The sequence below is a fragment of the Myiozetetes cayanensis genome, unplaced genomic scaffold, assembly GCF_022539395.1.
Source record: "Myiozetetes cayanensis isolate MyiCay16 unplaced genomic scaffold, myiCay2020 scf1, whole genome shotgun sequence".
NCBI classification, from domain to species: Eukaryota; Metazoa; Chordata; class Aves; order Passeriformes; family Tyrannidae; genus Myiozetetes; species Myiozetetes cayanensis.
The window spans coordinates 141641324-141658870 of record NW_026086604.1 but is presented as its reverse complement, the minus strand read 5'-3'; the positions used below and the strand labels follow the sequence as shown (position 1 = coordinate 141658870).

The 17547-nt window shown below is 37.3% G+C and overlaps 1 protein-coding gene across 3 annotated transcripts in view; it reads right to left on the bottom strand.

Annotated features, from left to right (window-relative positions):
- The window catches only part of ESYT2 (extended synaptotagmin 2), a 77522-nt gene that overhangs the window by 32413 nt on the left and 27562 nt on the right, over window positions 1-17547 (bottom strand). For all 3 annotated transcript variants that reach the window (XM_050310534.1, XM_050310542.1, XM_050310550.1), the window contains exons 2-6: window positions 15756-15797; window positions 14702-14836; window positions 13457-13533; window positions 7414-7486; window positions 6510-6599 (exon numbers count right to left, since the gene is read on the bottom strand). In XM_050310534.1, coding sequence (XP_050166491.1) covers window positions 6510-6599; window positions 7414-7486; window positions 13457-13533; window positions 14702-14836; window positions 15756-15797 — 417 coding nt within the window. The remainder of the gene's footprint in view (window positions 1-6509; window positions 6600-7413; window positions 7487-13456; window positions 13534-14701; window positions 14837-15755; window positions 15798-17547) is intronic.

Below are 17547 nucleotides of genomic sequence, written 5' to 3'. Positions count from 1 at the left end.
TTAAACATTTGGGAAGGAACATGAGCCTTCCTGGCATCAATCAAGCTTTCGCTATGTGGGCTTTGAAGGTAAGTTCTCCTTGCAGATGAGATTTGTTACATTTGCCCACCACAGAGCCTCCTTTCCAGTTCTACCAGCAAGAACACACACTTTAATTTTATGTCTACAGGTATAAGTGACAAACGGTTTTCTTCTGGTTTTTGTTTGGTTTGTTTTTTTTTTAATTTTAGTGTTCTATCTCTCCCTGCCCATCACCCTGACATTCCTTTCAATGAGGTTGTTTAAACTCTGCACTTGGCTTTCTAACATAATCAGACCAGCATAAGATACATCTTTTGTAATGTAAGAAAACAAAGAGTTTTCCACACATCAACACTAGGTCAGACAAAAAAACATCTTATACCTGCAGTAGTAAAGAAATAACACTGGCAGCAGACAAACTCATAGTAGACTAAGAGAGGCAAATCTCCCTAACCTGAGGGCAGGTTAAAGCAACATCACCATCCTAACTAACTGAAGAGCCCTACAGAGAAAAAGGGAGTAAGCAAAAGACTGATGAATCTTTTATGAAGCACTGAATATAAAAAACTTCTATATTTAAAAAATAGCTAAACAATCTCATTTCCTTCTCTGTCACTGCTTTGAGCAATGCATGGTTCTCTTAGTTTAGCTAAATTCAGGGAATGCCAGCTGGTTCTCTGCAGCAGAAAAAACAGGGCACTGGAAAGACTGCGTTCAGGATTTGTCACCAAGTGAAATTCTGCCAGAAGCCAGAAATGATGTAGTGTCTTTCCACAACACATTGCAAGTGAGAGAGGTGCTAAGCCTTGCAGAGACTCTTCCCAGCCACCTCACTGGCCTGGAGCGGGATTTCAGACACCAGTTACACTTTCCAACCAAGTAGAACGTGTGTCTTGTTACTCAAAGCTCTCTCAATTCTTCCTCTGCTCAGAGGAGTGAAAACAAATTATGTTTCCTCCCTGAAAACCAAGGAATTCATGTCTTACCAAGGCTCTGTACCGAGAACTAACGCAACACATAAACGCAGTAGAGTTTAAAAGAAATACAAAAAATAAAGCCCTGCAGCACATAAGAAAAGGCTAAAATCTGATGAGCTTTGAACATACTGGGTGTTCTCAATACCCCAGAAACCTTTACAAAGGGAAAAAGATGTACTGGAATGTACAATACACAGGGCCATAAATAAAGTTCACAGCCACACAAAAGGCAGCTTCTAACACTGCCAACCTTGTGGCTTGATTTGGCTGCCATAAGCACTACTGACTCTCAGAAGAGAAGCCACAGAGTATTTTTAAAATGCTGATTAACAACTTCCTCTTAATCAAGTTATGGAAGGGTAAGACTTCTGTAGGAAAAATTTAAGCTCTATTACAGGGCCCAATGATACAATTCCATGGGATAAATTGTGATTCTTCTCAGAAATTTATTACAAGGAGGGGACTAACATGCCCTTTTCTGTTGCTTGTGAATGGTCATGCAGAGACACGGTACAATTTGCCTGTTAACAGAGCACAGCCCATTATCACTACAGGGCTCAGTGCTAATATTATTATAATAATTTAATATGTAGCATTATCCAGTTTATCTCCTCAGCAAATATATAATAAACTCAGGCTCTCAAATGAGGTTTGACTACACAATACTACAGAAAGTCTTTCATCACTGCTATGGAAAACACAGCACATCTCTGCTCAGGAACTGTGTTTAGCAGTACTGAGCTTTTCAGTTGTAACTCTCAGAAGATTTAAGTGAGGTAAGAGAGATAAGATGTGTAGTAGGGAGGTTAGAGACAGAGCAGACAAGTTTTGAGTTGAAGTGACCAGAAGGATCCAGCTGACTTTACACAAGCCCAGGGCACCTGCTGTTCCCCAGTGTCAGCTCCTCACAGCTTCAGTTCGAGCCAATTCTCTCCACTTTCTGCCTTTCTACCAATCTGCATTTCGATTCACACCCTCACACTAGTCCTGAGAATCTCCTGATTCTGTAGTGAGCCAGCTCAGGATGCTAAAATACACCTGAAGGGCAGCAAACAGGACACTTCTTGTTGTGTTTAATATCCTGCCAGTTTATGTCCCTTAACCAGCTTCCTCCAGGAGCAGAAGTTTCCACACTAGTTTAGGAGAGACAATAACATTGAATGGGAGGGCACAGGGAGGAAAGAATATGGTACTGTGGAAGCACCAACTGTGATGGCCCCTGAAACATCCCATAAGCTATGAAAATTTGAAATCACTGAAAAAATGTAAGTATAGCAAATTACAAGTATGTTGAGTAACAGTGCAAATCACTCTCACTTTATAAGAAACAAGACTAATTCTTATCAAATATTACCTGCACATCAGCATTTATCCAGGTGCTTCACAAACCCCTTTAAAAGAGGTTATAGAATTTTGAACATTAGTCTTATATGTTGTAAAGGCATTTTTGATCAACTAAAAGCAAACCAAAACAACATTCTTCTGCATTCTACATAACCACTTTGTGGTTTTTCCAGCCATTTCACTAGGACTCATTCTTCCTACAAGCACTTCTTTTGAATTTAATATTCATCAATACTTACAATTTTGAAAGTCACATCCAGCCAATTTTCCAAAGGCAGCCAATATTAAATGAACCTAAACCAATATTAAAATAAAACTACAGGACAGAACTAATCTGTAAAGTGAGTAGAGGGAGAGTAGTGCTTAAGTCAGCAAGTAGGAAGGCAAAACTGTGAATCTAAAAATGAGAGCTTTGGAAAAGCTGCCCACTTTTCCTGGAAGACATCCTGTTTTCCAGCCATTGTTCTTTTTGGAACAATAGTATTAGTATTTTCATACGTTTATTTTGTTGGGAGGGTAGGGTTTTTTTTAAGAGAAAAAGGTTGGGTTAGGACACACCTTCAATATTCAGTGTGTCACTGAACTAGCTTTTGAAAATTACCAGTTTGCAGTACAACTGTAAGCCATATACACTTCTATAACTGAACCAAAAACCAAAGTAACTATGTACTGGTTTGGCCTAAAAAGTAAAAGATAACAGAAACTTCGAGAAGCCAAATATCTGGTAACTATCATAATGTTAACATAAGGAGAAGTATGTAAACAGCCTTACAAATCCTGACTATTTACACACTGCTACCTTCTCTCTAGCACTGACACTCAGAGATTTAAAAGACTACTTCAAACATTAGAATACACATATTTCTTTCCCTTGAAATCTCCTACATATTTGGACATATGAAGATTATGAAACTTCTAGTACCTTTTTCACAAGAACCACAAAATACAGTATATAAGAAGTTTCATACAGTGTTAGAACTCTTGGAAGCATCAAACCCCATGCATTACTCAGAAGAATGAGAGTGGTAAACTCATTAAACAAGTATGCTCAGAACTATTAATTTAGGCCATGTTGCCTTATATAGTCATTAAGGCCAGCAAACAGATGATACAAAGCAAGAGGAATTGTTGCCAGTTACTTTAGGCTGGAAAATATGAGAACAAAATCTAATGCTAGTTGCCAACTCATTCCTCTTCTCTTCTAACAAAAATATTTAAGAAAAGCTTTCCTTGGCTGCAGCCACTTGCTCTCTAATAAGAGAGCAGAATTTGGGTATTGCTATAATAAGCATTATTTTGCATTTTTCTACAGAAGTTAGAAAAATAAACACTAAGAAAACACACTGCAGTGTGGGGAGAAGTCTGCTTGGAAAAAGCTGAACAGCCATGTATAACTGTCAAAATTATGGAATAACTTAATTATCTTTTGGACCATTCACCCTTAACATTTGCTTGGACCTTGACCTCTAGCTTAGTTTTTAAATGGAAGGAGGGTGAAAAATACTTTTAATATTTTTGTAATTGAATACATTGGGGGGAGAGGCTTGACTTTTAATAGTCCAAACTGATACTCCAGTCTACTTCCCGTTCTTTTTTGTCCCACTAGGTCAGTCAAACCCCTAATAACATGTCATGGAGTAAGGATAAAATTACTATGGACAAAGTATTTCCCAAAGGTCAGACACTGACCACAAAGGAGATGTGTTTCATTTGATGTATTTTCAGTTTATTAACTCAGGTGCTAGTTGTCCTAATTAAGCACTCTGCAGATGCACAACACTTAGAGAACATCAGGGAGAGAAAGGACTGGGCACAGTGCGGAGCCAAAATCTGCTGGAGGGGTCTCTGGGAGTACCACAAGTGTAAGGTTTGGATCCAAGCTGCCACAGCACCATGCTGGGAAGCAGAGAAGTGTCTGGAGCTGCCTTACAAGCAAGGCTGCTGCTGATTCCTCCCTCCCCATCCACTGCCAGCTTTCCTACCTCTCCCCCAGAAAGCACCAAAGCAGGAGTAGCTGTGGGAGGTACCCCAAGGAAGTGACTCCAGCACTGAGTGTCAGAATGGCTTCTGCAGAAGGACTGTGCTCTGTATTCACTTTGTCAGTCAATACAAAACAGAACTGAGAGAGACAACATAAACCACATCTAGAACTTGAAGAAAGGTTGTTCTCATAGGGAAAAAAAAAAAAGAAAGATAAAAAGCCAGCCTCTGTCCACAAAGCTAACCTCTTCTCCCTGCTCCTCTAAAACAGAATGTTTGCATTGAAGTTGTTTATTGGATTGTCCATGCAATGAGCTGGGCACTGTACTGAGTCTGGAAATTGTTTAGAAGAGCACTAAATAGCAAAATAATAATATCAGAGAGAACATTAACAATTACATAGTGCAAACCAGCATCAGTCAGCATTCAATCCTTGTCAGGGCTGTGCTTAGTCTGCAGTATAAACATGAACAGTAACAGATGCCCTGCACTCACACTGCTCAGCCAGAGGGTAAAAACGAGAGGAAACTTAAGCAGAGATCTCCTAATGTTTTAACTCACTTCAAAGAAATGTGTGGAAATCCAAATTTGGTTCATCCCAATGTACTTCCCCAACAATTATTTCCAAACAAGACCACTGATGTTTTATCAGCTTTGCATGAACTGATTCACTTTTACAAAAAACCTCACTAAATTAGCCACAAAATATTTCCAAATTCTTGCATACTTTACTTATATTTAAGTCTACAGTCCCTCTACCCAAGCACACATGGTTTCTCTAGACAGATGAAACAAGGCACATAAATGACACAAGTGACACCACAAGTTTTTCCCAGGCCATACAGAAACACCCACACAAACCTATCTTTCCAACAAGTTAGCAAAAAATTTATCATAGGACACTTGGTCTAAAGAACTGTGTTACAGGAATGTGATTTCCTTCAACAAAATAACAACATACCTTCTAAAGCTGTTGAAGTAAAGAATTCACTCCCACCCCCCCAAACCCTGAAAAGTAAACAAACTTTTCAGAGTTGCAGACTGCTGAGGAACCAAGATGATCAATCTGAGATGCTTCAAAGTGTCTAAACCCATATACTTGTAATTTGTGACCTAGCAGTCTGGAACTGTTAAATCTTGGCATCATACATTTCAATGTTTAATTAGGACATATCCAAGAAACAAAAGCTTCCAATGGATAATATAATTCCAAGAGATGGAAACAATTAATTTCTTTAAAGATGTGAAGATCATGGAAATTCTTACGCTACAGAGACATTTTCTATTGATCTCTCTTACCGATCCTTATTATGAGCAGTACTAAACTTGCAATTGCTGAAACTGCCTGAGACACAGCTACAACATCAAAGAATTTTCCACCAGCAAGAGTGCAATTTGTCTTATTTTCTTCTTTGTATTTTTATAAAACAAGATCTGTTGAACTGCTGTGCCTAAAACTGAAAGCATTTGCGGGTTGTCCTCTTGTTTACACTCTCCAACCTGGCTGTATCATTTCCATACCAGCAAGACCTTGTTGGTTCACCTTTGTTTCACTGTTATTCCCAAATGTGCCCTTTGCCCTAGCACATATTCCAGTTGAATTACATGACATTCTCTCTCCTTTCAGCTTCTGAACTCCTAAATTCCAGTTCCATCCCACTATGTGCTTTATCCATCCTCATACTTGGGGTCATTGGTAAATGTAATGGAAATTGCCCCCCTGCTACCTGGGACAAAAAACTTCAAAGTGGGTGAGTAATTTCAAAAAACCCATTCTAAATTTAATCTGTGCTAACACCAGCATGGTTCTCAAAACAATCTTGCACAGATTTTGTCAATCTTAACTTAGACCATGACTACCTGCAGACTGTCGTAAGAACAGTAACAAAAGCTTTTTTTATAACAAATCTAGATATTGTATTTGTATTGATATTTCCTTATCCAAAAGACTTGTAAGAAAAGTTTGACAGCTTTGACAAAACACATTTCCAAATTCCAAGGTAATTACTAACCATATTGTTTTTTTCTGGTATTAATAAAATTTGTCCAGTATTTATCAAGGAAAGTTTAACCAAATGGTTAATTTCCCAAGTTCTTTCCTTTTGCTGCTCAGTTCTTGCTCCATCATCTTCTGACTACTGTCATCAGCACTCTAAAGAGAGTGGAGAGAGAGGCAAAAGTACTTACAGGTTTCCTAAGGAAAAAGAGGGATAGTGCTCCAATTAGGGGCATGTCTCCAATTAGTGGCTCCAGGATAACCCTCATGGTGCCATGGATCTGTGGAAGAGGAGGGAAAAAAAGACAATAGAACTGACTTTAGTTCAAGTTTCAAATAAAACTTATCTGCTGACAATGCTCACACTTCTAATTAAATTCTGGCTTATGGATGAACTATATGTTTGTATAGCTTTACATGTCATCCAAACCAAAAAAACTTCACACAAGCACTTAACAGTTGGGTTTACAAATTCATTACATTCATCTGCATGCTGCTGTGTCACATTAGTGGTAATTTTGCTAAAACTATGAAGTAGATTGTTTATAAAGCTCAATGTAAACAAACCTGCCAAAAGAAACAAGAAATAGCATCCACAGGTAATAGAACAAAAGCAGGTAAATGGTTATAGATGTGTCAAGGCACACACATGCAAAAGAACAAACTAATTTTCCTCATTAGAGAGACATCTGTTACCAGAAAGCTAAGAAAATTTCAAAAACAATGTCAGAAGGCAAGGCTACTAATACTAATAGTACCTACTAATAATTGCATCTAATACTGAACTATTAAGTAAAATAAAAATTTTAAGCTCCATGGTCCCTTTATGAACTGCCACATGACATGAATATTGGTTTGATGTGAAATTATCTCCAGCTTTTCCTGTAGGTTACATATTTAAAATAACTCTACATCTTAGAGAAATGTATCCTTTCCCCAAGTCATGTTACTGAAATTATTATGCAATATCAATACTATTCAACTGAGAAAAAAATAGTAAGCAACAAAACTACACAATTACTCATTCTTTCTTATAAATTATTTCATTAGAAAATAATGATTCAGTGATATCAATATCAAAAATTTTAATTTTACCTGTATACTTTTCACACCAGCTCTGCAGAAGTATCTCTTGATCTCCAAATCAATTTCACAGTTTCCAACAAAACTAAACCAAAATAGAAAGTATAGATTTCACTTTTATGGACTAAAATACACTATTATCTCTGTTTTGCACTGTCATGACAACGTATTTTGTATCTCAGTCTATGCATAAAAAATGCATGTTGGAACATCAGAACATAGAACAAAGTCAAGTTTGTAAAAACACCCCCTTCAAAGTGTCACCACTGCCATCAAAATCGCTCCAATTAATACCTAGGCCAGTTATCATCTCCAGAAAAATGCACAAGAGAAAACACACAAGTGGCCTTACTTCTGGGAAATAATGGACACAGAATTCCTGCTCCATTTCAGGAAAACTCTCCATAGATATCACTGATAGGACATGTACCCAAATCCACTCTCATCTAACATCATCATGAGAAGCACTAGACAGAGATTATGCTGAAAATGAAAGTTGTCTGAAATATTCATAGACTTGCAAACACAGTCATATTTAGAATTTCAGTGAGCTGGGAATGCTGAGCTGAACGATCCTTTAAGCAAGTTTTAAGCAAAAGAAAGTTGAATCCTTTCTGAAGGGAGAGAAGGCAGGAAGCAAATTAGGGAATAATACACTAAAAATGATGCAAGGTTTTCCTTGAATAGTTCTTGCATCCCATTTTAGGGCATGAAAGGTCAAATGACTGACATTTGGCAGATGCTGCCCTGTATCTCAGATTTGTAGAAGATGGTAAAAAGAAGTTCCATCTACTTTGATCATGCTACAAGGCTACAAGATGATTTGCACACAGCTCAGGCTTGGATTTTTAGCTGCTTTTTCTGAAGCTCCATGCAGGTCAAGCATGTACAAGCAGAATTGAGCAACTTTTTTCCCAAGAACTGCTGGTGCTGTGAGACACATTGGTTCTGAAAACAAACAAATTCTGAGACTCAACAAGGAATTCAGGAAGAAAGCCTGAGACTGATTTAACAAGGGAACTGGTCAATGATTCCACAGGATGAGAACTAAAACCAAAACCCAGCAGATTCAATACCATGCTACAGTTAGGGAGAGATGAGCTGGATGACCAGACTAGTGAAGAAGACACAGGTCATAACAGACGAACAAATAAAATCTGAAAAGCTTTCTGAACAGACTGCCCAGTTAGAGAAAATGGAAGAAAGAACCAAGTGGGATGGAGATAAGGCAGCCTAAACTAAGCCAGACATTGCTGGAAGGAGGAAGTTGTTTCTTCTGCAGGGCATCCCGTTCCAGAGTCTGCAGCAGAGCCCAGGTTTCTGCACATGAGGATCCTCAGGCCCAGCCCATCAAATGAAACACTGTTCAGTCGTGTTTAGGAGGATGAGGGAACCTTATTACAAAAATGTCTGTGGAATTGTGAACAAAATGGAGTTTCTCTCCCCATGGGCCATTTTAGGATCAAGTCAAGACATCACCTACTCTGACAGCAAAAGCAGTACAGCAGGACTCCCATTCCCTCCCCCTGACAACTGATGGCCATGAGGAACTACCAGAAGAAAACAAAGGTGAGAGTTGCTGCATTTAAGATATCCATCATCCAAATCACCTGTAGCCTCCTCTGCTGTGTGTGTGCTGGTGCTGTCTTGTGGGATTTCAACAGATACAAATCTTATCAATCCCTTACACAAAAATAAGTAATAGCACCAAGATTTTCTTCTAAAAACTTGGTTTTGACTATTCAAAAGATAACACTATGCCAAATCTTCTTTGTTCAATGACCAGTTTGGGGAACAGGAAGACAACAGCACGATGGGGTCTATGTCAAAAGAAGCTGACAGTTGCTTTCCTTGGAAAGAATGTAATGTGACTGTACAGTTTAAAAATAGGTATATAATTTTTAATGCACCATTTAAAGCGATGTAATTTCTATTTTTAACCCATCTAACTATATATAGAGATAGTAAAGATATATATAAATACAATCCCACATAAATAGGTATAATTGCATAACAACATGACACAGAGAAGCAAGGTCAACTAAAACCTGCAACTGAAACCTCAATCCCGACACTCTGTAGCATCGGAACTATTTGTGTTATGAACACCGGGAAGCTCGTTTGGAAATCCATAACAACATGATGACAAATTGAAGTAAAAATAGCAACAAACTGCCTTTGAGGGTAATAAGTCAACAACTTTTAACCTTATAATAAAACTAAATATGGTTTTAACCCCTAAGATACTCGGCTGGGTCCATGAACGGTCGATACCGTACACAATTCCACTGAAACATAACATACAACTTGAAGGCTCATTTAGTAAGCAAATTCTGTACATTCAGATCCTAATATCCCAGGAATATTTATGGTCCCTATTAAGGTACAGATCACTGAGATAGATTACAGTTTAATGAGGACACTCTCATAGGAATATAACAGCAGCTGTACTGAATCAAACCAGAAGCACAAAATACTTCATCTGGCCATTGTAGCTCATGGAAGATACACAGAAGAGAAAAAAAAACAAAACAAGAAGAAAAAAAAAGTTAAAAAACCACCAAAAAGCAATGATTAGGACAAAATTATTTCCTGTAATATTCCCTATTACAATGATATGTGATTCTGTACAGTGGACTATCTTACGTAATTATTTTTAGAAGGTCTTTAGACCCTATTTTTACATCTGTCTTCTGTCACTACAATGGTAGTGAGTTTCTCCATTCAAGTATGCCACAGGAAAAAAAAACATTTCCAGCATAAAACTGTTTCAGTGCCTGAAATTTTTTGTGTCATGAGAAGGTGAAAAAGCTCAGTTATAAGCTATTAACAACCATTTCTTCAGTCTCTCAATCTTTTTTCACTTTCTTTACTACAGTTCACATTTAATTTTACAGAGTTTAGGGGTCAACAGAAAAAAAGATAACCTTTAACCTTCCCCAAGTATTTACTACATTCATGCACTTTAGCAAATTAACATTTTATTTAGACTTTATCTTCGTTTGCTCAAGTAGTTAAAATTATTTGCCTTGCCTGTCTTTGTCACCAAGAACCAGACTTTTAAACTGTAACATGAGTTTTGACAATTGTTCCTCCCTGTACTTGGCACCGTGAGGCCAAACCTCCAGCGCTGTGTCCAGTTCAGGGCCCCTCAGTTCAGGAAGGACATTGAGGTGCTGGAGCAGGTCCAGAGAAGGGCAGAGAAGTTGGTGAAGGGTCTGGAGCTCAAGTCCCATGAGGAGCAGCTGAAGGAGCTGGGGATGTTTAGCCTGGAGAAAAGGAGGCTCAGGGGGACCTTACTGGTCTCTCAAGTGCCTGACAGGAGGGTGTAGCCAAGTCGGGGTCGGTCTTTTCTTCCAGGCAATCAGCAACAGGATATGAGGACACAGTCTCAAGCTGGGCGAAGGGAGGTTTAGGTTGGACATTACGAGGAATTTCATCACAGAAAGGATGATTAGACATTGGAATGGGCTGCCCAGGGAGGTGGTGGAGTCACCATCCCTGGAGGTGTTTAAGCAAAGACTGGATGTGGCACTCGGTGCTGTGGTCCAGTTGACACGGTCATGTTGGGTCATAGGCTGGACTTGATGATCTCAGAGGACTTTTCCAACCTAGTTAATTCTGTGATTCTGTGAATTTTTTAGTACAAACTCCACAGTAAGAGAAAGCCAAAGTGTTCCTTTTGCAAACATTGTCCTGAAATTGAACCTTTAAATACATTTTCCAATGAGTATTTTGTGGATTAGCCATTTGAGCTGCTTAGAAGAGTGAAGTTCTTAATTGGATCCTGAGCGATGAACAGGACCTGTTTCAAAAGGTTCTGAAAAATACTCTAAAGCAAGGATCATAATACACTCAATATCCTTGCAGAAACAATAAAAATTAAACCAAAACACACTCCTTTTGCAATTAAAATTAAAAGCAGAACAAAAAAAAAAAAAAAAAAAACAAAAACCCCTCAAGGATAATGTAAAAAAATCCTCAGGTGTTTTGGAGACACTTGCAAACTACTTAAATGTACTGTATAGAAGGTCCAAAGCAAATGCTCATACCCCACCACAAACAATTGACAGTAGAAAGGACTACAGGAAGCCACAACAGTGAAATGGCAGGATAAAAGGGAATTATTAAAAGAATTAATGTACTTAAAACCAAAATTGAAATATAAATAAAATAAAATCTTTCCTTCCTTCCCCTGCCACACTCCCCACAGAGTCTGGCTTCCTACAGCTATTCTAACGAATGCTTAGAAACTGTTTTCCTTCTCAACTCTATTTAGGGAATGAAGAGTTTATAGAAAGCTCCTAATTTTAAACTAATAAATAAATTAAAATTATAACAAAATTCTTTAACTGGAGATTAAAATCTACAAGGATAAATACTCCAAAGGATGGATTTTTCTCCAGCAGTGAAAGTGTTCTTTATAATCTTGCAAAACTGCAATGATGTTGATTCCCTAAGACACAGTTCAGGGTTGGTATCTGTACATAACTCTGTGCCAAGAACACTTATTACAGAGACACTTATTCTTCCTGTTACTACTGAAACAATCCCAGTAATGGACCAGTGGAGGATACATAAAATAAAATATTCAAAAACCCCAAACATCAAACAGTAACAATTGATACTGAGGTGCTCTCTGCCTTAAACTTGCATAGTAAATCCTTTGAAAAAGAGCCCTTTCCAAACGAGGTGTCAAGGAGAAGGCTTAAATATGAAACAGGACTTCCTTTGATGATGGTTTTGTCTAAGCCTTAATTCCTGGAAGCTACGACAGTCACTCCATAGCTCTTGTTTCCATTCTCTCCCTGGAAGCCTATGCTGCCAGCAGCAGGGACAGGCTGTTGGGCTAAATGGGCTCAGCACTATTATTGTTATTTAAACCACTTCAAGGAACTTATTACAGCCTTTTAGATTGGATTCTACTGCAGCTCTTCACCACTTCCCTAAGTAGGTTGCAATGAGACAGGTCTAGGTAATGGGACATTATTCCTGAAATTTTTGTACAAACCTACTGGCCTTCTACTTCATGAAGATGAGCAGGAGGTAAAAAAAAAAAAAAGTACTAGATTTACCCTGTCCTCCTGTGGGAATAATTCTGCCTTAAAGGGCAGAAATGGTCTCAGAAGATTTGGCCTCCCAAATGTCTCAAAAACAGCTTCTCAAAACCAATTTCTTTGCACTGTGTCCACAGTGGTCAGATTGTTTTCCAGAGGGTTTAGTTCTGAAGAGGTGAGGCTGCTCTCACAGCTGCTGCCAGAAGTGGCAAAGAGAAAACTGAAGGAAATGTCTCCATTAGGGCTAACACATCCATCCAGAGAAAGAAGCTCTCAAGAGTCAATCCTATTTTGTCCAGCACCATCAACCCCTGATTTGGATAGCTGTCTTTTGCCTAGAGAAATAAAGTGATCCACTTCAGAAAAGACTGGGCCCTGCCCCAGCCACCTCTGAAACACAAGGAAAGACCCAGCAGCATCTTCTCTTTGTCACTCTGGGGCAAATGTAGGGTAGATCTACTCAGAAAGGGTCCCCTACATAAAAGGGTCATGATGAAGTAGCAAAGAAACCCAAAGCGACGGAGAACAGTCATTCTGACATTTTATGATACACACATTTATTTGGTTAGTGGTATGAGCAAAAGTACTTCTGTAGCTATCGTATTTTCTAATATTCTGTTTATAAAAAATTTAAGTAACTGAGAAAAGTAAAAAAAAAAAAAAAAGCAAAAATCTTGTATCCTGAATTTTAGACTAAATTTGATGGCAAAGTTTTAATACATTTCAAAAAAGTATCAAAGATAGTGCTTTATCTTTGGAAAGTATTTTTTTATTAACCAACGTGACTTCAATGATGCAGTCCCACTGAGTTGATATTCCATTTCCCTCAGATAAATGCTATTTACAGTATGCAGTTCCTTCCTCCAATCATACACAATTAGAACTAACTACATCTGTGAAATGAAGCAATTCTCCTTTCAGGCCAACATAACTGACAAATCAAACAAAGCACATATTATAAAGCTTGGACACCACTGCAATACAGTAATAAAGTTTACCTGATTTGAAGATCCAAAATGATCTGCCTTTTGTCCACATTTTCAGTGTAGACTTTTACGCCATTTATCCGCAGAGGCTGAAACAATGAAGCAAGGAAAGGTTGGATTCTTCTACTAATTATAGCATATTAAGCTTTTAACTTTGAAATAAAGACGAATATAGAAACATTCATGCCTGAAGTTAAGAATCTACTATAAGCATTGTTAAAAGGTGTGAAGCAAAGCTATCAATTTAGTTCACACTGTTATTTCAAGGGTAAAAATTATCTTGCTGGGATCCACTTAACCACAACTGTTCTGACAATGACCCTGGGTAAATCTCAAGATTTACAAAATGTTTAATATCAAGCTTTCCCTATTCCCTCAATAAACATCTAATTTCTCTGTACAAGTGTATGTCAAATACTCCCAAAACATTCTTTTCTGTGCAACTAAAACAAGAAGCTAAATTTAATTCCCAAAAATGTAGTTGCCGTAAGTGGAATTTAGTGAGAATGGATAGAAAAGAACTGGTAATTCCCACAAGAAGTTGTGTCAGCCACTTTGTGTTCTTTCTCTAAATCATGTGTTTCTACTCTCCCTTCCTCATATAGAAGCAACACATATAAATCAAACATTCCCAAGCCTTGAACATTCATCAAACTCAAGGCAGGAGAGGATGACTGGTGACCTCACTTGTGAGTTCTTCCTTTCTGGAAAAATCATCATATTTCTATTTACACCTTCTTAGTAATTTAAGTAAAATCAAACTCTCAGTACTGCCAGATTCCCACTGTGTTGGGGCTGTGCAGCTCACAGGATGCAGCTCAGTGAAGGCTGCAATATAAAGTAAGAAGAGCTGTTTGTCATGCCCGAGATAACTCTGTCCAGCTGCAGAAGGATACAGAGGTGTGGGAGCTAATTTAAACACTAGTATGACTTCAAAGGAATGCATGCTACAGTCTGTGATACAAGTGATATCTAGGGCAGGACAGAGGCACTGTGAAAAAGAATTTACAATTGAAAAAGAATAATAAAAATCCCCAACACACAAAAGGCGCAGTAAAGTATAATGGACTGCAATATATGTGAAATAGAGCCATGAAGAGAGAAAAACAATTCCCCTCTATCACACCTGAAACTTAACTTCAGGCTTCCTAACATTTGAGAGTGTGGGGGGGAAATATTTCTGTGTAGATTTGAACAGGCTACATGAAAATGGTATGAACAACAGGGTCTCTCAGAAAAACTTCCCCAGACACTGACCTGATGACCAATATCAATCTTGGTAAAGCTGAAGGTGCTGAGGTGGTTGTTTGCTCCTCTCACTGCTGGTTCTATGGTCTCTCTGAAGAGTTTCTCGATGAATTGGCAAATAAAAGGCCACATCTGTTTTACAGTCTAAGGAGAGAAAAAAACAAAACTACATGGAACACAATTTCACCCATAAGGAAAAAGGAAAGAGTATTCTTTATGTAAGAAATTTTGTATATATTTTAAACATAGGAGATTTTGACAGATTTCATTACAGACATCAAAACTCGTTCCTTTTTACATGCAGGAAACCTTTAGGAATTCTCAATTTGTGTATTTTATACATTTGCACAAATCTGAAGCACAGGAAGAGGAGGAAAACAACGTTATGAATTTTCTTCTTTTATTCCACAAACCCATACGCATTCAGCACTGACGCTGGATGTTCAGCAGAAGGATATAGAGGGTTAAGTTTATTTGCATGTAAAAAGGAATAGGAAATGCATTAAGCACAGCTCTTAACTACATCCGTAAGGTCTATATATTTAAAACCCTGACATATCTGAAAAGTCTGCATTGCTTATTTTTTCTCACTATTTTTTAATCGACTCTTGTTCTTCTATGCACTTTGAATGAAGGGCAATTTAAAAAAACCCAAGCTACATAGATCTCTATCTCAGATTATCACACACACACAAAACAAAACTGCAAATTTCATTTATTTTTAGATTGGAGGTTAGGAACCTACAGTAACTGGAAAGTATCCCAGACAAGTAGAAAATTAAAGACTGTGTTTACAGCTGCTATGACTTCCACACAATTATAGCTGTCATTACTGTAATGCTACTTAAAATCATTTACAAAACTCACAATTTCAAGAGCATGAAAATAGATTTAATCTTTCCTGTGACTAACTGGATCAGCAACCAGAAACTTCAAGCGTATAAAGAGCGCATAAAGTTAAAACTACTCTGTTCTCTGATTATTGACTCACTTTTTATTTTAATCTCAGATTTCCCTCCTGCCTCTTCCCATTTGGAAGCAATGCTAATGTCTAACCCCTTACCTTGTTGAGCCATTCTGCCCTCTCTGTGTCTGGAAAATGGACCTAAAACACCAAACACAAACACACAAAAAAATTAATACAAATACAAACCACTTTTTAGTTAACAGTGCCCAGACATTTAGAATACAGGAAAGCTCAGGCATCTCCCCAAGCAATGGAAACAGTAAACAACATATTAAGCAGTTTACATTCTTGAGTATTAGAATTAAAGCATATTAAAATATGAACTCATTTCTTAACTACATAAATATATGTTTGGACTTGTACCTAACAGTAGCATCTGGAACAAAGTATTGCTGTAACATCATAAACAAACTAAAAAAAAAAGGAAAAAAAAGCAAAAGCAAGTCGAGCTGATACAGCTTGTGTTAACCAAATTTAACACATCCTTTTCAGGGGCTTTTAGCATGACACACACAAGTGACAGAATTGTCTACTTCCTTCCATTCGTGCCACATCTTCTGCAATATCAATAAATCATGGCTAGAAATATTTCATCAGTGAAGCTGAAGTTCAGTAATATGGATTTAAGTTCCCAAGACCTTCAAGAGATGTTTTTAGTGATTTTTTTTTTTTCTTAAACAACTGCAGAAACCAGTAAGAGACAGCAGTGTGACAGGATATACACAGGACAGACAGTACCCATCTCAATAGAAAAACATCAGTTAAATGATGGAAGAACCGATGCAGTTTTCCAGACACAGAAGGAGAGCACAGTAGTAGTTTTACATTTCACACATACAAAAAAAAAAAAAAAAACAAACCAAAACCTGAAGTTCAGTAGTAAAAACCATTCCTTTAGAAACAGCTTCTAGAATGAGATGCAGATCACACTCCTCAAGCACAAAGGGCCTTTGAACACACTAAAAACCCATGACCTACATATAGTGACTTTGGTGAAGCGATGTCCCTACTTAACTGAATTGCCAAGTCCTAATCTCTTCACAGCATAACAGATTGTACCACTGGCTTTAACAGTAGTTATTTTTATTATGCATATCCCAAATGTGGACAGTCAGTGAAATACCTCCTTTTTAAACTGTATTATATTATATAAAATATATTATATATATAACATATATAATATATATAATGTATAATATATATTATATCTAATATCTAATATCTAATAATATATAATATATATATTATATAAACACGACAAATTTGAAAGCAAGCTCCATTAATGACTTCATTTTTCAGTTTTTATTCAGTTCTTGCATTAACAGTCAGCACTAACATACTCTTCATATATTCAAGTTACCATCAAAGCAGTACTTAATTTCATCTAAGCCTCCACATTTTTAGCTATGCTGGAGGATTGACCCTTGCAGCATTATCAATATTGTCAGTTATTCCTCTAGCCTGTTTTTTTCCCAGTATTCCCAAGTTCATAACAAAGTCCTATGTTTTTACAGATTTTTAAAGAATTACAAATTATGTTGTCTTCCACTGTCAAGAGAGGGTCTTGGCATCTTTTCAAATTACACTTTTCAAGTATATCACATATCCACCAAAACCATTAAAAGTGAAGCAAAACCATCCAATGATCTGCTTCATTGTAACAAAAACCAGTATGATTTATTTTACTTAGTAGGTTCAAAGAATAGAATTATTAATAACAGATGAAGCAGTTTGGGAACAATATTATTATATTTTATTTATTTAGAATAATTTCCTAGAAAATTACAGTGGGTAGAATGTCAGAACTCTGTATTTAAAGGGTCTTGCGGACTTTTTTTTGCTTTTTTTAAAACAAAACAATTTTTTGCATTTGCAACACAAGCAGGTA